The following is a 20512-nucleotide window of genomic DNA, read 5'->3' as shown; positions in this document are numbered from 1 at the left end:
ACTGACAGTCCTTCTTGACTTAACGGTGGACAGTGTTATGTTTTCCTAAGGAAGAAAAACTCGAAGTAGTAATTGGGTTATCGGCATTTTTCTTCGTCGAACAAACCTGTGATCCTCCTTTCTTGACATTTGGGGAGATAAAAAATATTTAACGATCATTTAAGTGATGGTTTTTCAACTTCCGTCTTCTTTTCGAGCTCATTTCTCGCAGTGACTTCTAGATTTCATACAATTTAAAACAATTCTGATGGTTAACAGTGATAATAAGTTTCATGCCTGGACTGTTTATTGCAGTCTCACGATGACGACGCCGAGAAGGAACAATTGATTTTTTTTACAGAACCAACTCATATGTAACTGGTCTAGACTTAAGGACTAATATTTTGATCTGCTTTGATATATGAGCAATCATAGGAATAAGTCTTTTAGTGAAATCTACAATTTCGACCTGTCTTTTTTAGATTGACAGCCATATCTTTCCTTCTATCTTCATGGTGTCGCTTGCAAATTTCACGCAGATGTGGTCATGGAATGGTGGTCTATAATCTCCACAGAGTTCAGAAGTACTAACATTGGTCAGTTTTCATAAACGATATCAAAATTATTAAAACTCAGTTGCCTTATTAATGGAATTCTATAACAGTCCCATGACAAGCGAACCGTGCAGGGATACTCTTGTCGAAAGTCATTTCTATACTATGAATCGACTGGACAAAATTCTTAAATATAACGTACTTGTCTAGACAGAAAACGTTATCCTTCCCTGCATCTTCAGTGTATATTTCTTTTTACGCCATGTTTACCATCAACGGCAGAAGAAAGAAAAGGCTATAAAAGGCCAGACAGGCGGTCAACGAACTCAACCTTCACGGTACAAAAGCACTACCCTCTACCAGGAACACAGATTGATTTTCACTTGACATTCACAGATGGTTGTCTGTGGTTAAATGAAGGGACTGTTTTGCACACGTTACAGAAAAATGCAAGTACAAGGGTATTTGTCTGGTAAAGGGCACTAGCATTGGTCTGTCTGCTGAAGAAACCCAAAATGAAACTGTTTTTTGACTTGGACTTCTTTTTCTATCATTTTTGACAAATGATAAGTCATAGCAGTTAAGGCCCATCCCCAATGAAACTATCATTCTACGTAGATCCAACTCCACGGTGACTCTCGCTGAATGCAAACAAATAAACTCGCCTCCGCCTGGCGTTCACAAGAATACAGAAACGCTGGTGATTATACGAGTACAATGGAAACAAGAGGAGGCGTGTTAGGGACCGTTCACATGGAAAGTCTATTTTCAAAAAATCTATTTTCTATTCGCGGTAGCTTGTGATCACGGTCTGTGCCCTGAATATCCCGCGGCGTAATTACTGGCAGCGCGAGCCAGTTACAGAATCTCCTCCGAGCGCAGCCGAGAATTAATTACAGCTTTGGAAGTAACAGGCTCGCGCTGCCAGTAATTACGCTGCGGGGTATTCAGGGCACAGACCGTGATCACAAGATACCGCGAATAGAAAATAGATTTTTAGAAAATAGATTTTTCATGTGAACGAAGCCTTAATCTGTTATTTTGATTTAATTCAATGAGAGTTCCCTCGGGAGTTGGATCTATCTACGTAGAACGCGTTCTGCACATATAAATCCTTATCACAAGTGTGAGGTTTGAACAGTTCTCATTTTTTGTCAGTTTTTGTTTGTTATATATAGATGATCTGTCGCAGGGAGCAAAAGAAGCTCTACTTAAAAGTGCCACTCCTCACTTTTATCATTGTAAGGGTATTTACCACTTTAAGGACGGGTTTCAATGATATCTTGCTTTCACGATCTTCCAGTTTATTAGTATAGCTTAAGATACCGATATGCACAACAACATACAATATAAGGTTCTTTCATATATATTTCATAAATTGTAAAAATGTGAATAATTATAAAGCATCTTAACTTGACATCTTTTGTTTCGAAGTTGAAAAAACTCAGTCCCTTCTATCCGCATTATTTTTGCATATTTCAGCAAAGGCAAATTCTCGATGGAAAAAAATCTTCACAGTTTGCACATATTAGCAATACGAAGTGTTTTAACAAAACTGTTTTAAAAAACTCCAATTGGTTCAAAAGCCTGGAAATGACACGTTTAATCATAATAAAAGTTCAGTCTTTTACTCACTCAAATCATAAATTTGCTACGACGGTCGAACGTCTAGTCATTTACTGACAAAAACAACTAGCGCACCGAAGATTTAACTAAGTTACACAAAATCTTTGCCATAGGACGTTTACCAACAAAAAGTAGGTAACGCATTGAAGATTCAACATAGCTACAAAAAATTACAAGGAAGATAAAACAGTATCAAAATTAATAAAACTCAATTTGCCTTAATGGAATTCTATAATTTGTCTAGACAGAAAACCATCTTTGCCTGCATATTCAGTGTGTGCTTCTTTTTACATGTTGGCCATCAATGGCAGAAAAATTAAAAGGCAATAATAGGCTGGATAGGGTGTCAACGAACCATTTCCACGGTACAGCAGCACTAGCATTGGTCACTTGGGGGGGGGGGGGTCTAACGTCGTTGGCAGCCAGCCTGAGGAACTTAAATTGTAACTGGTCTAGAGTTAAGGACTAATAATTTGATCTGCTTTGATAAATGAGGAATCATAGCAATTAGTCTTTTAGTGAAGCCTACAATTTCGACCTGTCTTTTTTAGATTGACAGAAATATCTTTCCTGCTATCTTCATGGTGTCGCTTAACATTTTTCACGCAGATGTGGTCATGAAATGTCCGTCAATGAACTCCAATCCACAGAGTACAAAAGTACTGACATTGGTCAGTTTGGAAGGTCGTTATCTGGGGTCAGTTGGTAGAGGAACTTAAACTGATAGTAGTTCTTGACTTTAAGGTTTCATAAAAAGTTGACAAGGTGAACTTTTTGAAACGCTGATATAATCATATTTGAACGGACCTGAACCCAGCTATCCTGAATTTAAGTTGACCAAGACTTTCGTTTTAAAGTCCTTTTTTTTGGTGAAGCCAGTCCCTGAATCTAAAAAATAACCCTTTTTTAAAGATACATATAAAGTGTGCCACGATTTCCACTAAGGCATGCAGACTAGTTTCTTATACTACTAAAATAAAGTGAACATGCCAAGTCATAAACCAAATTAATCTCTCATTCAGCCAAAAAGTTAATGTAAAAGTGCACCTTCTTCAAATTTTGGGTCATAATTTGCATAGTCACCACACTCACTTCCATGTATGGATGTCTAGCTGTGGGCATTTGCATATTCATTCAAATGAGACAGCTGAGGGATATTCATAGCACAGAAAGAAAGCAGAAAATTCGTTGGTATATATATTTTTTGGGGAAATATGAAATATGTCTTTTGGTATTTATCTAAGACTGGATTCCCATGCCTAGATCGATCCATCTGGATTGACCTAACTCCCTGGGGGTTCATGCTAAATTGTTATCAGCTGAAGAGGCTTAAATGTCTGCCATGCCTACTGAATCAGCTAGGGGGTAATTAACTTTCTTGCACGCTTGGCCTCGCCAATAGCAGATAGCAATTTAGTGTGGAGATAGATCGATTCAAATATCTGTGGGAATGGTGGGAAGTTCTACTTTTTGAAACTATACGGTGGCATCTAATAGTTTTGTGACAAAAATTCCACTTTCAACACATCTTTAAAAACTGTCAAACTCAGATGTCTAAGTAGTGTTCTATGGTCCATTTTTGGTCATTGCCTCCATTGCACTTTTTCAGCTGGACGCTGTCCCCACTTTTGAGTCCACTGACGTCCAGACATTTGCCACTGGGAACATGGACAATCACGCCCGAGTCCTGGAACAAAGAGGGGGAACAGTCTGAAAACATTTCTAAATATACTTCATATCACTTACACCCCATTTCCATAGATTAGATCGACCTACTTTAGATCGACCTAACTCCCTGGGGGTTCACGCTAAATAGCTGTCAGCCGGGCGGACGCGAAAGTTAATTACCCCCTTACAGCTTGTAGTAGGCGGGACGGACATTTAAGTCGGATTATCTGAAAGTAATCTAGTGAGACTCCCCATGGGGATAGATCGATCTAAAATCTATGGGAATAGAGCCTTAAGATACATCGAATACATCTCCTAGATTTGATGTGATTTGCCATCTTAATATGTATATATTATTATGAAATTTTCATGGATCAATAAATTCTTTAAATGCTTATATCAATAAATTTTTAAATGCTTTAAAAAATATGTTTCTTGGAATTTCAGGCATAGGGTAGTATGCCAAACAGATTGAACAAGATTAATTAATTAATTTAAAGAAAGAACGTTAGGATGGAACTGATTTGAAATACAAATAAAAACCTTAAATGTCCACCTTACCAGAAATACTGCATTTCACCAGTAGTGCAGCTTAAGATCAGGCGCAATTTACATTTAATGCATGTTTCAAACAAATACATGCAACAATATGCCAGATGTGACCATTTGCTAGTTATTACAATCTGTTATGTGTGACAATACAGCATATTAGATGTGACAAAATGCTGGATATAAACTGTCACATATAAAAATATATAATGACAATGACATATAATTACAATGTGCTAGATATGACAAATTTTCTTGTTCAAATTAAGTGTCACTGAATAATAACTTGTACTATTGTAATTTTAATATCTCACCTTGTGATGTCGCCACTCCTGATTTCCTTTATGGCCATGACAAGGGTTTAGAGAAACTTTGCTTCCTTCTGCACCTACGCTATCTAAACATGCTTCTTCCCTACGGAGCTCATTTTTTCGGCTTAACGAGAAAACCTAAAACAAATTGTATTACAATATAACTTAATTTAATTAATCAATTAACAAGATGGCAATGACACTGCAAGACTAATAATTGAGAAATGTATTTCTTGCATATCTATCTATCTATCTATCTATCTATTATTATTATTATTATTATTATTATTATTATTATTACCTCATTAGCACTCGCACCATTCTGACAATGAAACAGTCCAATATCAAACCTCGTTTTCTCATCTTTCCCCATAGTGTCTAAACAAAGATTGCTGCCTGGGTTGCGGACCTTTGAAAACAAAAGTTCACTGTGTTTAAATTACAATATCATTTCGTATATACATCAGAGAATAGAGAGTAATATGTGTGTGTGTGTGTGTGTGTGTGTGTGTGTGTGTGTGCGCGCTTGCATGCATGTGAGTGACCTTCATCACTGAACAGCTTCAAATTCATCTACATGTACTGTTAGTTGACATCACATAACAAAAACCTTGGTGAGAAGTAACTATTATTTTATTTTGTATATATATGTGTGTGTGTGAGAGAGAGACGTACCATGCCATATGCTAGGACCTTCTCATCAATGATGAATTTTTCTGGATATACATTTTCTAAGTACCAGCTGAAGCTCTTGCACTTTAACCTCTCCCGCAGAGCTTTTCTCTCAGAGATATCACCCATGTCTTGTTTCTATGATGAAAATGAAGACAAAATTAAAAGAATCTAAGTAAATAATTACCTCTTTCATGAAATATCTTTACATAAAGAGTAAGATAAAAATCAACTTCCTGTTTCTCAAATAGATCACTTATAGAATAGGGGACTAACTAGTCCGAGAGTCAAATATGGCCGACCCACTTGAATACTTCCCCACGGGATATCCATGCGTGTATTAGAGGATTAAAAGGCAAGAGTTGTTGTGGGTCACCATATTTGACCCTTGGACTAGTTAGTCCCCTGTTCTGAATGGGGCCCTAGGCATGGGCTTATAAATGGCAAATGGCACCTTAGGCAAGCATGGAGTTTATTCACCTGACACTCAATTTCATTCATAAGTCTACCATCATATAGTTCTCCCTTCATATGGCACCTATAACAGGTGCTGCTTTACCTGCCATGTTCTACATGAAACACTGTTATAATAATACATTCACTTCAAGTTGTTTATCATTATTATTATTATTAATACTATTATTATTATTATTATTGAAGACCACAATGAAATAAGTGTTTACACTTTTTGGGTTATCCTCCATAAGTAATATTTATCTACTTCTATTTACATTTATATTATAAAATAAATTTATCTGTCTATTATCTATCTATTTATAAAACAGCAGATCAACAACTAACCAACAGATCTCTTCTGTGCATATAAAATAATCTCTTGTATTCGTCCATCCACACCTCTGCCAGCCGCATAGAGTTTATACCATGAGTGTCTTTATTACCTGAAAGATAGAAACGCAAACATTAGAACTGTTCAGATATCTTAGGATCTTAGTTTACTTATAGTTTAGTGTCCTTAATTACAATTTTCTGTGAAATATATTTCAAGAAAAACCAATAGGCCTATTGTCTAGAAAATCAGGGGTGATCAATGTTAGGAAAATACAGGTCATTTCGAAAATCTGCTTGATTGTACCATTTTTGGAATGACGATGACAGTTTTCCTTGAACCGCCAGTGTAAGGATCATGGTGTCCATGACTTTTGTATATAAGTTTTGTATCTTTTTTTCTACATTATTTAAGGAGTGACTGTGTGTCATAGATCTATGTGGTAGTTTGTTGGTTGTTACAGTGTAAGGTTTGAAAAAGAGTTATGATTTAGTGTGTTAGGAGTGATGATGTGTTTGGTGTGACATTGTTTTGGGTGTACCATTGTGTTGGTTGTGACAGTGTGTTAGGTGTGACAGTGTGTTTGGTGTGACATTGTTTTGGGTGTACCATTGTGTTGGTTGTGACAGTGTGTTGGTTGTGACAGAATAATCTACTTACCTGGGAATGTATAAGGATGACTGGAACGGAAAATGTGACCTACTCTTGAGCATGGAATGAACTCAAGGCTACCTCCACACATCCAGACCTGAACAGTAAACACAACCTCTTAATTACTTCAAGCTAATCAAAGTGTCAAAATTGCAAAATATTACAAAGAACATGCAATCCTCAATGACCTCAGCCCAACCAAAGTTATAAAAAAGTTCTGTCCACATAAAATAACAAACTGTTTCATAAACTTTCAATATTGAACTTTATTTTAGCATCCCCTAAGCAGCATACAATTGCACATATAAGAACAAGGAGGAAAATAAGGTATTTATTGTAATAAAATATATTAATCCAAGTCTCACCCTAAAAGAGATTTCTAAATTTTCGCCTCCCCACACATCCATTCCTGGATCGTAGGCACCGACGTCAAAAAAATATTTGCGATCAGCTGCAAATAAACCACCAGGCATTGTGGGAGATCTGGCAATAGAAAAATATGTTGATCACCTATCAGTTCAAATAAAATAATAATAATAATGATAATAAAATGAATAATAAGAAACTTTACAGACTGCACAAGATGCATCTATGTTACCCTAAAAGAAATTTCCTATAGAGAGTCATATTGAAATAGGCCGAAAAAACCTATATGATCCTATTCCTATAGGAACCTATAGGGTTTCTGTCAGGGAACAACATGACAATTAATTTAAACAAATAATTGTCTGTTTTTTACGTCTATGTTTGGGGCATATAACTAGTAGCCTAATAATTAAAACATTTTTGCCCAAGACTGAATGATAAAAATATCATGTAAAGTCATAAAAAATAACCTCATCCTTTATTCTGTTTAAAAAGTCAGATTAACTTGGACAATATTGCTGAAGAAGAGAATATACTAACATATGATCAACTGCAGTGGTATAAGATGTAATAAAAATAATTTATTTGGCTCTTAAATATCAATTTAAATCTTAAGAATGTCTTATCCATCTCCTCTTTCAATAATGTTACATATCTTGAAATAAATAAAAAATGTGAGTTTTTAGAGGTAAATTAGTAGATTCTGCAATTAGTAACACGTATATAAATTATAACGATACAATTATCAAGCTAGCGCATCAAATCTATTGTTAGACCCCATTCCCATACCTAGATCGATCTGGCAGGACGGACTCATCTCTGAGGGGATTCTCACTAATTTGTATTCAGATTAAGCAGCTTAGATGTATGGCAAGCCTACTGAAGTGAGTAAATGATATTTAATTATCCCCTAACAGATTCAGTAGGCATGCCAGGCATCAGAGCAGCTTAAGCTGAATGTAATTTAGTGAGAAACCCCTCGCAGATGGGTTGACCCTGCTTGATCGATCTAGGTATGGGAATGGGGTCTTACAGTTTATAATTGGTAAATTTTTGTTAGATAAAAGGTACAGGGGGAACATAATTGGAATCAATCAAGCAAATTCTGTTAGCAATGGCCATTGGATGAAATGAAACTAACACCATGTATTTAACACATTTCTAGAATTTTCCTGAAAAAAAACTGGAAGTATATATCTACTCATCGAGACTTAAAGAGTGAAAAGACACTGAAAATTTCTTGTCAGAAACCAAAACTAGGAAAAGTAATTGAAATTATTTTTATTTTGTTCCAACATTTCTCTCCCTGTGCCTGTACATAGGGTACACACAGGTTGCATATATTTCTCTTTCAAATTATTTCCATATTATTACATATTAGGATTAACGATTAATTTATTACATATTAGGATTAGGAACCTCTTCTGACCATTGGAAAACATGACTTTTTCACAATAATGTTAAGAAATGTGATCAAACAATTGCTCATGTCTCCCCATTTTCATTGCACTAGATGAGAGTGTGTTTCACCATTAAACTCTTGCTGATCTAACCCATTTTTTAAATTTATTTATCAGTTTATTAACTTTTTCAGCCAAGTATTTCATGTCCTACAAAAAATTTCTTTTTTGAATCCATTCTTAATGTCTTTCAGCTGTCACTGAAACAATAAACCTATAACCACCAGACCTGGTACATTACCAGGCATAAACAATAAACCTATAACCACCAGACCTGGTACATTACCAGGCATAAACAAGAACAGCAATGCTCTCAAAGTTTTTCTACCTTATCTCAATATTAAAAGGGAGGCCAATAAACTTATTCCAATCAAGTAGTCATGACATACTGAAATTGAGAGATGTGGGTGTTATGTCCAGTGCAGGAAACATCTCACCCCCCCCCCCCCCCCCCCCACCAGACGTGCCTTAACGTTCCCCTCTCTCAAGGCCCCTTAGGTTTCGGCATAAGTAAATTGAGCTTTATTAAGACTGGTTTGAAGTTCAGGTCCAAAGACAGCCATTCTAAAGAGGGGGGGGGAGGGGAGGGGGAAGGAGTCTCTTTCTAAAAAAAGTGGACCTTTCCCCATGAAACTTTCATGTAAGCAGCAAAAAAGGCAGTTCGTTTGAAATCTCCACCCCACCCCCCCACCCCCAAATGGGCCTGAAATTAGATTTGGTTTCATGTGGTTTTCTCGAAATTTATGAAAAAAATTGAGATGTTGGGTTCAGAAAATAAATGCAAAAGATGTGGTCAACATCAGTACCCTAAAGTTTTACCAGAGTAGAGGCTGCAATTTAGTGACAAAGTCAGAAAATATAGGGTGGGGAAGAGGCGGGCCTCCTAGGCCAATGATATTTGTAGCTCCCAAAATCGGCCATAAGTCAGACACAGCTAATCCCTCTTTTACCTCAGGGACATTTTGCAGTCATTAACATTTGACTGAAAGATTAACACGGCCCACCTGTGGAGCAATTTTGAAATCTAGCTATAAGCTAATCTATTATTTTTTGTATGCATCTGTCAAAATATTACAGGCTAAAGCTGACACAGTGCCTTCATAAATACCCTCCCCTGTGTGTGGTGGACAACAAGCTACGAAGAATTCAAAATGGCATTCAATCTCAATACGTCCAGTTTTTTTTCATATCTATTGTTAAGTTTGGATCACGTATCCATGGGACATCCACACCTCAACAGCTTGTCACACTAAACACAGATGATGACACCCATTTCCCTGGTATAAAAGGCAGCTTGCATGCATTTTTCACCGGTCATTGTCAATTCGGACAAGTTGGACATGTTTTATTGGCTTAAATGTCAAATTAGCCAATGACCACACTGTCCTGTGGGCCAATTAAAGGTTGTTATTTAACAAAAGGTCTGGGGCGTGCCAGGGCAGCTCTGAGGGGCATGCCAGGGCAGTTCTGTGAACTTTCAACATCAAAAGTAAAACGTAATAAGTTAATTTAAAACCATAATTTACAGCTATACAATAGAGCTCAAATTAGCATGATTTGCTAGTATGACAAATGAGTTTTTTTTTTTTTTTAATTTCAGTGTCACTCATTTTGTGAAACCGGTCATATAGGTCCAAGTCCCTCGGACAATGCCAGTCTACATAAATTAATCCAGCTCAGCAGGAACTCTCGCTGAGTGCAATCAGCTGAACTAATGACATGCCTCCTCTTTTATTCCAACATACATTTATACATAATATCAACTTCTATGTATTCTACTTAACACCAGGAGGAGGTGTGTCATTCACTAAAACTGATTACACTCAGCGAGAGTCCCCCGCAGAGTAGGATTGATCTACACAGGCTGATGGTTTTTTATGGGAATGCGGCCATAGGCCCTTATCACTTTGATCAGTGCAGCACAATAGGGCATCAATTCGAATAGTCCCAACACATCATGGAATTACGGTATGCTACAGGGGGTTTCACTTCCTCTCAGCCAATTCAAAATCAAAATTAACAGACGTACAACAGAGCTCCACTTTCTTTTGCCCTTGACTTTTCCTGAAGTTGGCTGAAGCACCACGGTACATGTAATATGATACCCATTAAGATCGCTCCACATCTTGCTTTATTGAAAAGTTCAAGTCATTGTAGTGTCTGGCACGCACTTGGTCAAGGATGATTGGATTACACAACTGTGTGTATCATTTCATCCAGTAAAACTACACCGTCCCCCCCTGCCTCTAATATCAATTTATTACGGCTTAGGTCCATATAATTATAGCTCACCCCGTAATTTGTCTCCCCTTTTTACGGTCTCTTAATTGCAAGATGGAATTTCATGAGAGACATTATAGATTCTATGATTACTATTATTATCATTGATCTGCCCTTTCTTGTCAGTCTCTAATCATAGTATATTTACTTGTTTTCTGGTAATGCAAACACCAATAACGTAATGGTAATGTGCTAAAAGTATCAATTCATATTATATAGTAAAAAGTCATTATAATCTATGTAGAGATGCACAGGAATGAATTGAATTAAACTAACATAATCCAATTATCCTTGGCATGAAATGTACTCTACAAACATTTATTTCTAAACTTTCCCATGAGGAAATTAATTGAGAAGTTGAAACTGAAGCGGTTGTGGCATTGGGCATTATATCACAGTGCTATCCCTTCTGAGCTTCAAATCCACTTCTCAACCTTGAAGAGGTTTATTTCGATGAAAAATCTAGAGCAAAATGATGCAGAAGTGGAATCTTTTATAGCTTAAACAGGGACGGATTTAGGCCGTCTTGTGGGTCTTCCGAAAGAAGGTCAGATTTTCAAGTTTACATTGATGGGTATCTAATGTTTCTGTCAAAAAAGTCAAAATAGAGGATAGATCAACAAAGATCATTTGGAAGACTGTCAGAAAATATCTCTGGATCTGCCCCTGCTTAAAAATTTATGTTGTGTCACCATTTGCTTTTGAAAAGAGAGAGGTAGAGGCTGTCCTACATATAGGACAACAGCAATCTTTTGGGAAGGCCGGCTTCACAATTTTTTTTAATAACAACCATTTGGGCCAAGATGACCCTTTCACTGTGATGGACATCATGATCATCTAATATAGGTAGAACTAAAGGTATTGAGATAAGACTCAACTGCCTTTTAAGAAAACAGGCACTGAGCCAATGTCTGCTCACCTTTTTTGGTATTATATGTCCATTGGGTCATTACTTGTCAAGCTGGTCATTTCAGGGTCATTATGACCAGACCTGTTTAAATTGAGAGCACCTGTAAGGAGTTCAAATGGGGTTAACTGTGTAGCTGTCTTAGGGACCATTCCCAGACCCTATCGTACTAACTGCTTATCGATCTATCTTCAAGGGGATTCTTGCTAAATTGCTTTCAGCTTAAGCGGCTCTGATGTCTGTCATGCTTACTGACGCTGCTAGGGGGTAATTAATCATTGTTCAGCAGCTTCAGTAGGCGTGCCAGACATCTAAGCTGGTTAAGCCCAAAGCAATTTAGCAAGAAACCCCTTGGAGATGGATCGATCCTGTTAGATCGATCTAGGTATGTGAACCCAGTTATGACGAAAGGCCGAGTAGCTGGGACTGATTCAGCATGAGATTTTTACATAAGGTGGGGGGGTCAGAGTGACCACTTCACTGAGGTAAACATCCAAATATTCCTTCATGTAAATGAAGCAATTATGCTGTCTGGGTTTGCAGGAGCTTACAATGCACATGAACTGTCTATCTGCTAGCAGGATCTCCTTGAACTCTACTTTAAAGAAAAGGTCTTTCCCTCTGACGGAGTATTTTTTGTGAACTTGTTAAGTGTCACATTTTTTGTGACCAGTCGATATATGACAACAATCGCTTTGCCTTTATGTGTACACAAGTGAAATATGTGTGTATTTGAGAGGAAAAGCATTCATTCAAATGTGTGAGATTCCCACCAAGTATGGTTCTTTTGTTCTCAATTACTGCTGGGGTTTTCAGGAAAGTCGGTCACTCTGTCCACTACTCATGTCCAGTTCTAATTCACATTTACTTTATATTTCTTTAAGTAGCTCTGCTGGCTAGCTTTCATGGTCAACTTAATAAGCAACAAATTTTGTACGATCAAAAAAGTTTTCTACACAGTTAAGTTTGTTTCTTTTCCTTGTCACTGCTAAAAGACGACAGTAAACAAATAGAATATTAAGAAGAAAAAGGCTGGTTGGATCCAACTCTGGAAAAGATTTTCCCTAAGTGCAATTATTGTAATCAGCTTAAAAGTCTCTCCACCTCTTTCACACCTCCTCACGCATCGTCCCTGCAGGGGCACAGTAATTAAATCTCGTCTCAATTCGATCGGTCAAGGGATGATGCGTGGGGAGGCGTGTGAAAGGCATAGAGACCATTACAGGATTAAGTGGTCTTCCTTGCAAGTAGGTCTGCCATATTTAGGCCGTGGACCAGTTAGCACTCAGATCTTCACATTCTGAATTACCCCATACTAGCAGGATTGATCTATTTCATCTGGAATTCTTGCCAAGGTGCAGTGAATGTAATCAGCTTAATTGTCTGGCAGGCCCCCTCGCAAAGCAACGTGAACAATATCACGGAACACAAAGTTTACCATACTTTACCCATGGCAAGTACTTTAACTTACGAGGGGGTGTGCCAGACAATTAAGCTACGCCTTATTAAGAGTCCCTGCTGAGATTGATAAATCCTGCTCCTAGGATAACTTTTTTTCTGAACACAGCCTAAATGGTATAACATTTGTTGGCTGTTTAAGGGTTTAAAATGATAACATTCCTAAAAAAATTTAATTTCTCTTTCACTCATGGTATCATGTACAAAGTCAGTGCATATCAGTTTGCCCAGGGTAAAGTTTAAAGGAGTTTACAGGTACAAAAAACAAACTTTTCAACTCAGAATAAATCCACTACAGGGGGCATTTTTGTTATTTTGTTGAACAATCTTAGTAACACATTCTTGTTTACATACAGGTATATTAGTTTACAAAGTTCACTGACAAGTATGAATGGAAAAAAATTTATTGGATTCATATTGGGACAGGTCAGTTTTATGGTGGTCATAAAATTTAACGTCGAGCTCTGAAGGGTCAAGCGATCTTCAATTTAAATGCAACTTAAGATGAACCCCTTGTACACCCATCCTGCACCAGATCCTTCAGAGAGACTATAGAAAACAGAGTTTACTTAATGTTATTGTAACATGCTTAAAGATGTCTACTGGGCAAAACATTAAAAAAAAAAAAAAAAAAAAAAAGGTGAATTACTTGTACCCATAAATCATTCTGTGAAAACAAGCAAACAAACAAAAATTTTAATGAACAGAATAAATTGATCAACATGTCAATGATTCTAGTATGGAGAAGAGAAGTTATTTGCATGCAGTGAATAAGAATTAAATCAGCTGTAAAAATCATTATCCACACCATGCTAAAGAAACTCAGAGAGAATTTTATGGTGATTTTTCTTTAACCCACCATAATCCTCTCCATGACAATCACAGTTTCAGTAACTCAACTGGAAATGGCATACGTAGGACACTTCCTTAAGTCCAGGGAGTTCACGATGTCAGCGTGCACCTGAACGAGCCATGCAATCATTACGTTCATACAAAAATGGGCTAGGAGATCTACAGGGACATATCTGTGTAAAATGAGCCTAAGGGAGTGTTCCCATAAACCCAGCGTACTAGCTGGATTGATCTAACTCTGCAGGGATTCTCGCTAAATTGAATTCAGGGGCGGATCCAGAAATATTTTCTGACAGTCTTCCAAATTATCTTTGTTGATCCATCCTCCATTTTTCACAGTGTTCCGACAGAAAAAATTAGATACCCATCAATGTTAACTTGAAAATCTGACCGTCTTCCAGAAGACCCAGAAGATGGCCTAAATCCGCCCCTGGAATTCATTGTGAACAGCTTAAATGTCTGGCATGTCTACTCAAGCTGCAAGGGTGGAATAAACATAAATACCCCCTAGTTACTCAAGGGAGCGTGCCAAACAATTAAGCTGATTACACTGAAAGCACTTTAGCGAGAATCCCCACAGAGTTAGATCGATCCAGCTAGTCTGATGGGTTTATGGGAACGCAGCCTAATAGTTTACCTAAGAGGTTGCCATTCTTTGCCAAACCCTTGATCCAACTCCCATTTCGTTGGCACAAAGGGGCTCCAAGTAAAATGAAGGCTCCAAGTGAAGCCGCCGACTGCTATTCCCCCATTCTTTGAGTATTCTAATGTTTCTGAGTCAATGGCATCTATTCCAGGGACAAGAATGCGGCTGGAATTTTCGCCAATTCGGGCCAGAAGAGGTTCCAACCTACAGGGAGGAAGAAAACGTATTTTTTGGTCCTTTTATTTTGATGTAGTCTGTTTTTCATAAGCATTATTGTTTTCATGCAGGTTTTATACAACAAAACTTCCCAACTTTGAATTAGAATTATAGAGCACTTCATCCAGATGTTTCCAAAGTTTCTTCACTCGCAAATATTGACATTGAAAATATCCCAATCACTCAGGAGAACAGCCAGCTCACAAAGCTCGCAAAACTTCGAGGAAACGTATGACCAGAGAGAGTGTTCCCTGAACATCTTGACGAAATTGGCTTCAATCTGAATTGCTTTTTTTACTTTTGAGCTCGTTGATTTACCCCAGTTGGAAGCTTGGCCATATAATACCTGCATTTACCATACATAAACCACACCACCAAATTTTTTTGGGGGACAGATCACTTCCCATGGCGTGGCCTCAATTTTACCTGACAGGGTCGATCTCACTCTTCCGCCTGACGGCTTCTCGTTTTGGCATGGGACGCCAGGAGAAATGCAGACTCCACCAGAAGCCACCGACACTGCCCGAGCCAGTGGGTATGTACTGGAGAGTCTCCGAGCTTATCATATCGATGTCCGGGACCAAGACTGCATCTGTTTTTTCCTTAATTCTTGCAAGAAGTGGTTCAAGCCTGAGAAAACGGGATTATTTCACAACAAGTGAATTATTAGGAGGGGACAAAAATGACATTTTATTAAAACTTTTGCTTAAAATCATAAGGTACGTAGTAAGGTTTATTGAATATTTCAGTAAAAAGCGGAAAGGGTAGGAATCATCAGGATAAAACTGGAGCAAACAGAAGGCAGTCTATATTAATGAATTTTTGTGGTAAGAGACACACCCCAAGTTTAAAATGGTTTTTTTTTTTAACAAGAAAAAAAAAACAATTAAACAAAAACAAAACGAACAGACAAACAAACTAACAAATAAATACATAAACAGAAAACTTTTAAAAAGTGAAATCAGTAACAAAACACAATATAACACACCGGATATCTGCTCCAATCTTGTTTCACCAAGTGAGAGTTTTCAACCAATGCAAAGATATAAAATACATGTCCAAATACAAGTACACAGTTTTTTTTTTATCTTAACACAAGTTAACAATTCCAAAGGCCTATGGAGCAAATTTTTAATACCAAAAAGTTAAATCTTCATATCTGTAGACATATATGACTTAATATAAATAATTCATGTGAAAAAAATAATTTGTTATTAAAAAAAAAAAACGCTGAAAATTATACCGATAAACATTCTAGTATAAATTGCCATATAAATTATATGGTAAAAAAATAAATAAATAAATAAAAAACAATTAGATACATATTTTATAATTAAGGTTAAAGTTAGCACAGACTACATGTATTAAGGGAAAAGTGAAAGCTTCATGAAAATAGGTTTGCACGGAGAATTGTGGGATAACTCTTCCACCCCATGCAGTCTTCCAGTTAGTACAGTCACACTTTCATCGCTTGAATGAATCCAGTAAAGAATACCCTACTAGTACATATATCAGCCCTAATTAGACTGAATGTATGTTTAGGCTAACCCATGTCCAAAAATGCATGTCTGTAGTTATTTCGTCTATCTGGTGACCCATATGCGATGCCCATCTTTAAATTTGTTGTGTAAACAGTGACACAACACAAATCTGAGGTGGAATCTACTTTTTTTTTTCTGGTGTCAAAAGAGCACCTAAGTAAAAAGGGTTATTTCACAGACCATATCAAAATTTCCCTTATCATGTACAGTGTACTTAACAATGGGGGGACATGCTAAGCACCCATTTAACTAGGGGCCGCATTTAGAAGACTACATGGCACTGACAGACATTCTGTTTAAAACCACTTATCTCTTTTTACGACAGCTATTTTGGCCCATCAATTTATACTCAAAACCCATCAGCCTAAAGCAGCTCTTTTATCCTGCTGCAATCTTATCCTCGTCACTGCAGTAGTGAGACATGTCAACTTCCAAGAGCTGGGCCATTTTTCTTAGACCCCATTCCCACAGATTTTAGGTCGATCATTCCCTGTGGGGAGTCTCACTAGATTACTGTCAGCTTAGCTGGCTTAAATGTCTGTCCCAACTACTAAAAGGTGTAAGGGGGTAATTAACTACCGTGCGTGCTTGACTGACAGCAATTTAGCATGAACCCCCAGGGAGTTAGGTTGAACTAGATGGATCAATCTAAATTTATGATGCCTGGACAATCTAAATTTGAGAAGCCTGGACAAACAACAAATGATGAGTAGTGAATAAATGTACAACTACATCAATGGCGATGAATCCTACGTGTTTATATATATATGTTGACATTGAGAGAAAAAATTCAAAGAAACAAATTCAATAAGGTCAAGGGATGGATGAAGATTCTGGTATTCCCAGTAGGTTTAAAAGTTATGTTACTTCCAGTAACCTATAACAGAATCAAACATATCTATTTTTATTCAATTTTGATGTGTTACAACCACAGAACCCATTTAAGTGAGTTAAAAAAAAAAATACTGAGTGGGTTTTATAAATATCAGTATTTGGATTGATTGTGCTAGAGAAGACATCAATGCAAAATAACACATTTTTTATAAATATCAGAATTGGATTGTGTGAGAGAAGACATCAGGTACATGAATTGCAAAATAACACAATTTGCAGACACCACAAGAAAAATGGGGCTTTACTGGTCCTTCCGACAAGCTGCACATAAAATCTTCTAGTCCTACCAAACTTTTGCTGTTCCTGTGGCTTTTTTATGTCACAATATTCCCTAAATATTTAAGGTGGTTTTTGATGGTGGAGTAGGGGATAAACTTTTCACAGTATCACCCCCGTACATTACTGCAATGTTTTTCAGAATAATATACCTAAATATGTGAAAATGAAAAAAAAAAATAATAATAATAATAATAATAATAAGGAAAAATATTTTTATATATTTTAAAACAAAATCTTATAGTATCAAATGTAGTCAATAACCAATAACTCTCTTGGCAGACAAAAATCCTTTGTGAATAATCTAATGCATGTATTCCTAGTTACAAGAGAATAGGGTCAGAGACAGATACTTTTATTTTCTTTCTAAAGTTTCTACATAAAAAATACTGCTGGGCATAATAAGGTTTATAATATTAACAAATTCCAAATATCCATTTTATTAACTTTGGGTAATTACTTGTTCTTTTGGATAGACAAAAATGATCAAATTTTTAGATACAAAATTTTATAAACACAAAAATTATACTTCTAAATAGCATTTGCAGTGCTTTCACTGCATTGCACAGAACTATAGAGTGACCTGCTTTTTGATTTTGTTGCTACAACTCAACAGGAATGTTCTAATTTTAAGAAATCTTGACTTAAAAATTCGGCATCTGTAAAATTCACAATTCACAAAGCAATTCTCTCCTACTCAATTTTCTCCTAATGGACCAGTCCCTGCACATGAATTTGGTGTTTCAGTCCATTATTATTAATATTATTATTATATTTCTCATTTAATATTAAATCACTGGCCAGTCACTTTCAACAATGTCTTCCTGTACATTTACAGAAGGAACTGTCCACGTCAGGAATTTTCATTTGTGGGGATTTACAGCTTTTTAGATCTAAATTGGGAAAGATTTTTAGTGGCTTTGCAGGATGTTGACAGTGAAAATATGACTCTGGAACACTTGCAAACGCATTTACTGCAGTGTTCTTTTAAGGCAAGTTTCCTTTAATCTAATTTTTAAAAAACTCAGGGTCAAAGGAGGCATTCTGAAAGTAAAGGAACATGTTGGATAACCTACAGTCTAAAACTAAGCAAGGGCATATGGCCCTGGTTTCACATAAAAAAAAAACAAAAAACTTAAGTTAGTTCCCTGGATTAGTAGACTAGGATCTCCATGAGAGTGGTGTAACATTGTTCCTGATAGGGTAAGATGTGTACATGTGACCATGTAACATTGGTGACTAAGTTTTTATTTATTTTTTTTTTTTTGTGAAACCGGAGCACAGTCTAGTCAGTTTCAAACTGGCTAAATTTCCAATCTGAGATAATAGCAAAATGGACAAAGACCACTCACCATCCTTCATTAGCCTCACAGTGGGAGTCCAGGAATATCAGGACATCTCCTGTAGCAGCTTTAGCGCCTGCAATACGCGCTCGGATGAGACCTGCTCGTTCCTTCACTCTGACGACCTTAACTACTCCATCAGGCCAGGTATCTTGGACGTACTTGTCCAACTCTTCACCTAACCTGTCTACAAAATGAAAAAAAAATCTTTATCACAATTTTTTCTTATGGTAGAGAGAAATGTGCAGCTGTTAATGACATGATATCAAATATTCTAATAATTAAAATATAGAGAAATGCTCCTGTGTAATTAATAAAGTTTCTAATCCAATTTTGATGACCTGAAAATTTTCAAGTACAACAAATTTACTGAGGCGGAGAATTGTCTTCTGAGAAAATTTTCAAAACCAACTACATTTTTTTCACTGTACATGAAAACTGTCCACGTATCTTTACCTCTGTAACTGGCATCATCTAATAAAATCACTTCATGGAGATATTGCGGAGGCGATCGGTTCACAACACTGTGTGCAGTACGCAGCAAGGGCGTCCAAGCCTCATTGTGGAATATGATGACAACGCTGGCAGTGGGGAGATCTTTGGGATATTCCACAGACTTGCACCTATTAGAAAAAAATTAATAATATAAGAAAATTAAACTAAAAAAATACAATAATAAAAAAGTCAAAGAGTAAAATTACTGTTAAGCGCTTTCAAAATGGCACACAAATTGTACAGTGGGTGCTGGTAATGTGTCTGAAATTTATTTCATTTGAGGGAAGGAAAGGAAGAGATTTTGTTCTGCAATTATGCACATTATTTCAAAATCCATTTGCACTTACGCAGGATTTCTCACGTCGGGTAAAGATCGATCCAAAGCTATCCTGTCGCTGGCGATGATATTAAACGCTTCCTTTTTCGCCAGTTCATCGGCATTTTTCTTCTCCTCCCCCTGAAGGAAAACCCCTGCCCCGTATTCTCCAGGGCCTTGTTTATGGCGATTTCGATTCTCGTAACGGGATTTTTTCAGATCGGCGTACTTGCCATTTGCAACTGCCCTGAGTTTTGGCGCCTCCCGAGTCCCCGTAGAAAGAACGTATATTATACAGATAAGTAGAAGACAGACGCCTGCGGCAGACGTCCAGCCCAGATAACGTCTGCGTATAAAAAAACGACGAGCTGAACTTAGCATCTTGCCACATCACGTTGTCGCCATTTTGGGAATGCCCTAAAATGACGTCATGGTCATGTGACCTTGGAATTCCCTGTTTGCACTATTTATAGTTTATAGTGTTAATCCACGTCAAGATTTATAATGTATGTTTTATTGGCATGGGCAGATGTTTGTTCAATCAATAATATACAATATTAAAGAACAGATTCATAAAAGTGCATACCATAAAACCGGTAAGCAAAGGATTTTATTATTTCAAAGATGTCAATGTGCAAGGAGGTAGGCCTACTGGTAAATTCATG

General features: G+C 36.9%; 1 protein-coding gene across 3 annotated transcripts; it reads right to left on the bottom strand.

Annotated features, from left to right (window-relative positions):
• Nucleotides 1–1883: 1883 nt before the first annotated feature.
• On the bottom strand, nucleotides 1884–20277 carry LOC106166068 (putative N-acetylgalactosaminyltransferase 9). Of its 3 annotated transcripts, XM_087013350.1 has the most exons (12): nucleotides 19879–20277; nucleotides 19493–19659; nucleotides 19046–19223; nucleotides 15409–15612; nucleotides 14758–14970; nucleotides 7163–7280; nucleotides 6807–6894; nucleotides 6161–6258; nucleotides 5363–5497; nucleotides 4989–5096; nucleotides 4691–4825; nucleotides 1884–3846 (listed from the first exon to the last, which is right to left on the bottom strand). In XM_087013350.1, the coding sequence occupies exons 1-12, from the start codon at nucleotides 20226–20228 to the stop codon at nucleotides 3706–3708; spliced, it is 1935 nt and encodes a 644-aa protein (XP_086869476.1). In that variant the 5' UTR covers nucleotides 20229–20277; the 3' UTR covers nucleotides 1884–3705. The 3 variants fall into 3 exon arrangements, with proteins under 3 accessions (XP_086869476.1, XP_086869478.1, XP_086869477.1); XM_087013352.1 differs by lacking the exon at nucleotides 14758–14970; XM_087013351.1 differs by lacking the exon at nucleotides 15409–15612.
• Between the last annotated feature and the right edge of the window lie 235 nt (nucleotides 20278–20512).

This window comes from Lingula anatina, chromosome 5 (genome assembly GCF_051362555.1).
Source record: "Lingula anatina isolate TDL-2025a chromosome 5, LinAna3.0, whole genome shotgun sequence".
NCBI lineage: Eukaryota > Metazoa > Brachiopoda > Lingulata > Lingulida > Lingulidae > Lingula > Lingula anatina.
Note: the sequence above shows the minus strand (reverse complement) of the source record. Positions and strands in the feature narration are given on the sequence as shown.

Bases quoted from the DNA above. Each gene is read 5' to 3' on its own strand.
- LOC106166068 (XM_087013350.1), bottom strand. From the start codon at position 20,228: ATGCTAAGTTCAGCTCGTCGTTTTTTTATACGCAGACGTTATCTGGGC. The intron at 19,224-19,492 runs GTAAAGATACGT...TTCATTTTGTAG, and splicing joins AGATGATGCCAGTTACAGAG to ACAGGTTAGGTGAAGAGTTG. The intron at 3,847-4,690 runs GTGAGATATTAA...TCTTTGTTCCAG, and splicing joins AGGAGTGGCGACATCACAAG to GACTCGGGCGTGATTGTCCA.